The sequence below is a fragment of the Penaeus vannamei genome, chromosome 31 (genome assembly GCF_042767895.1).
Source record: "Penaeus vannamei isolate JL-2024 chromosome 31, ASM4276789v1, whole genome shotgun sequence".
NCBI lineage: Eukaryota > Metazoa > Arthropoda > Malacostraca > Decapoda > Penaeidae > Penaeus > Penaeus vannamei.
Window position 1 is genome coordinate 18,820,720 of NC_091579.1, and position 2,500 is coordinate 18,823,219.

The 2,500-nt window shown below is 50.8% G+C and overlaps 1 protein-coding gene across 1 annotated transcript in view; it reads right to left on the bottom strand.

Moving 5' to 3' along the window:
• LOC113822184 (MAM and LDL-receptor class A domain-containing protein 2) overlaps window positions 1-2,500 on the bottom strand; it is a gene marked incomplete in the record, with an annotated part of 143,564 nt that overhangs the window by 1,952 nt on the left and 139,112 nt on the right. Inside the window, 1 exon segment of the mRNA XM_070143920.1 lies at window positions 1-2,500. This exon segment is cut by the window's left edge and continues 1,952 nt beyond it; it is cut by the window's right edge and continues 49 nt beyond it. Coding sequence (XP_070000021.1) covers window positions 2,387-2,500 — 114 coding nt within the window.

Below are 2,500 nucleotides of genomic sequence, written 5' to 3' on the forward strand. Positions count from 1 at the left end.
CAATTGCCCAATCAGTAAGCTCTCGTTGTTAATAGTTACTTCAGTAAATACTGACTCAATAAAATCTTCTCGGAAAGATAGATCAACTCTACGACGAGAGGAAAATCTGTCATGAACATAGAGGGCAACGCTCCCGCTGTTTCTAGAGTGGTGCGAGAAATATGCATGGTAGTCGGGGAGTGTGAAGAGGTGTTGAATGTCTTGAGTGAGTCTAGTTTCAGAGAAACCTATCATATCAAAACCATTCGGATGTCGACATTGCAAATTAAATTCATCAAAATGATTGGGAAGGCTACAGATATTATGGGTGAAAATAGACAAATATGTATTAGATGCACTGTTAGAAGTAATAGAATCAGGAAAGACATAAGAACAATTTGGATTTATCACGTTAAGTAAATCAGACACGAAATTATCTGCTCCTAGAGAATCAAAAGAATTAAAATGGCCATCAGAGGCCTCGATTTTAACGTTATGAAATGTTCTTGATTCTAGTACTTTTAAGCTAATAACCTGGGCGACATTATCAGAAGTAAATACATTCATTAAGGCATCATCATTCAGATCTTGGAAAGAAAAAGTGAATGCACAGTCCATATTGAATTAATAAAATGAGTGTTCGGTACGTGGTATAAATTTACAAATTACCAGAAACGGCATCACTTCTTATTTCTCAGACGCTGGCTGACGGGACTGAACGGGGGTAGGGGTTCAAGGGCCGTGGCTCCCACAGGAGATCTCAGCGCCGTCGAGTAGGAGTGTCGTGCGGGTGGCGGGGTGTTGAGGCAAGAACCCGAAGGGCGCTACATCAGGGGTGACGGCGGGTCAGACAGCGAGGCGGGGCGAGGACGGGACTGCAGCGGAGTGGGCAGCCGTAGCGGATCGAAGGCAGTGCCTGAAGGCGGCATGGGGAGGGCTGAGTCAGGAGGGGGGCGAGGACACTGGCGCTCGGTTACAACTAGCTTCCTGTAGCTGAAGAAGGCGTTCTTGTCCTCGCTCCTCGCCTGTCTCAGCTGCTCCAGCTGCTCCTTCCGGGCCTTGATGGTGCCGGCGCAGAAGTCTTAGTTCACGAACAACCTGCCAGGAGCATTCTTAAACTTGGCTTTATCCTTGAACACCGCCTCACGATCCACCAAACTCGCGAATTTGGCCACGATGTCTCTGGGCCTATCCTGAGTTGAGCGGCCCACACGGTGGGCGCGTTCGACCCTAGGTGTGAGGTGGATGTGTTGTCGCAGCAGGTCTGATAGTTTCCGCTGGCACATCTCCCAGGTTTCGGCGCGCTCCTCCGGGATGCCCGAGAATCGCAGGTTATTGCGACGTCCCTGGTCGTCCTGGTAGTTCAGCCGCTCCGTCATTTTCGCTAGGTCGCTCTTCAAATCGGCGTTCTCCCTCGACAGGGCGCTCAAGCGGTCCTTCAGTTCCTCGGCACCGCACCTTGCAGCCTCCTCCCGTGCCTTGAGATCCTCGATTTCCTTGTGGGCGAACTCCAGACTTCGAATTGCCTCGCCCAAGCGAGAGCTGAGGCTCTCGTTCTGGTGAGAGGACCTCGCGCTGGATTTGCTCCAAAGCTTCGCCCAGCAGCTTGCTCTGTAGGTCGATCAGACCGTTCACTTCTGCGCGGGTCAGGTACGGCGAATTGGTGGGAGAAGGTCGACTGGGTGGCATTGTGCAGCAGAGCTCGTATCACCAGGTTCACAGGTGAAGTTTGTTGGACACTCGATAGTACAGCAGCAGGAGCAGTAGGTGGCGCGGCAGGAGGCGCAGTGGAAGGAGCAGATAGGAGAGGCAGCACGGGATCAGCGAAGAGGAGGCTCACAGGAGAAGTTGGTTGGCTCACACGGTAGAACAGCAGCAGGAGCAGTAGGTGGCGTGGTAGGAGGCGCAGCAGAAGGAGCAGAGCGTAGTGCGGCAGAGAGGAGAGGCAGCGCGAACTCAGCGAAGAGGAGGCTCACAGGAGAAGTCTGTTGGCGGCAGGAGGCGCAGCAGGAGCTGAGGGTAGCGCGGCAGAAGGGAGGTGCGCGCAGGCTCAGCGATGAGGAGCGAGGCGGGTGGCCGTTGAGGTGGGGGGAGGGAGGGAGGGAGAGGAGAATATTATAAAACAAATCTAAAGAGAGGCGATAGCAACGGCCTCTGCAGACGTTACCAAGGCTTCTCGCGGTTTCCCCGAAAATCGAATTTGTTATAAATCCGTGGCAATTTTGGGCATCATCCTCAAACATTCCTATCAGATTGTGTTCCACTGCTGCTTATACCTGTCATAGTATTACAGAATTTCTGTAAAAGATTCGGATATATATATATATATATATATATATATATATATATATATATATATATATATATATATATATATATATTTGTACTCCAGGTCTGACAGATGCATTCATGCATCTGTCTCTTCCTGCTCTGTCTCCGTTCGTGCATTTTGGTTCTCGACGGATGTGAGCGGATAGATCGGCGCATCCATGTCATCCAACACGAAGGCGTCGTCGGGCCA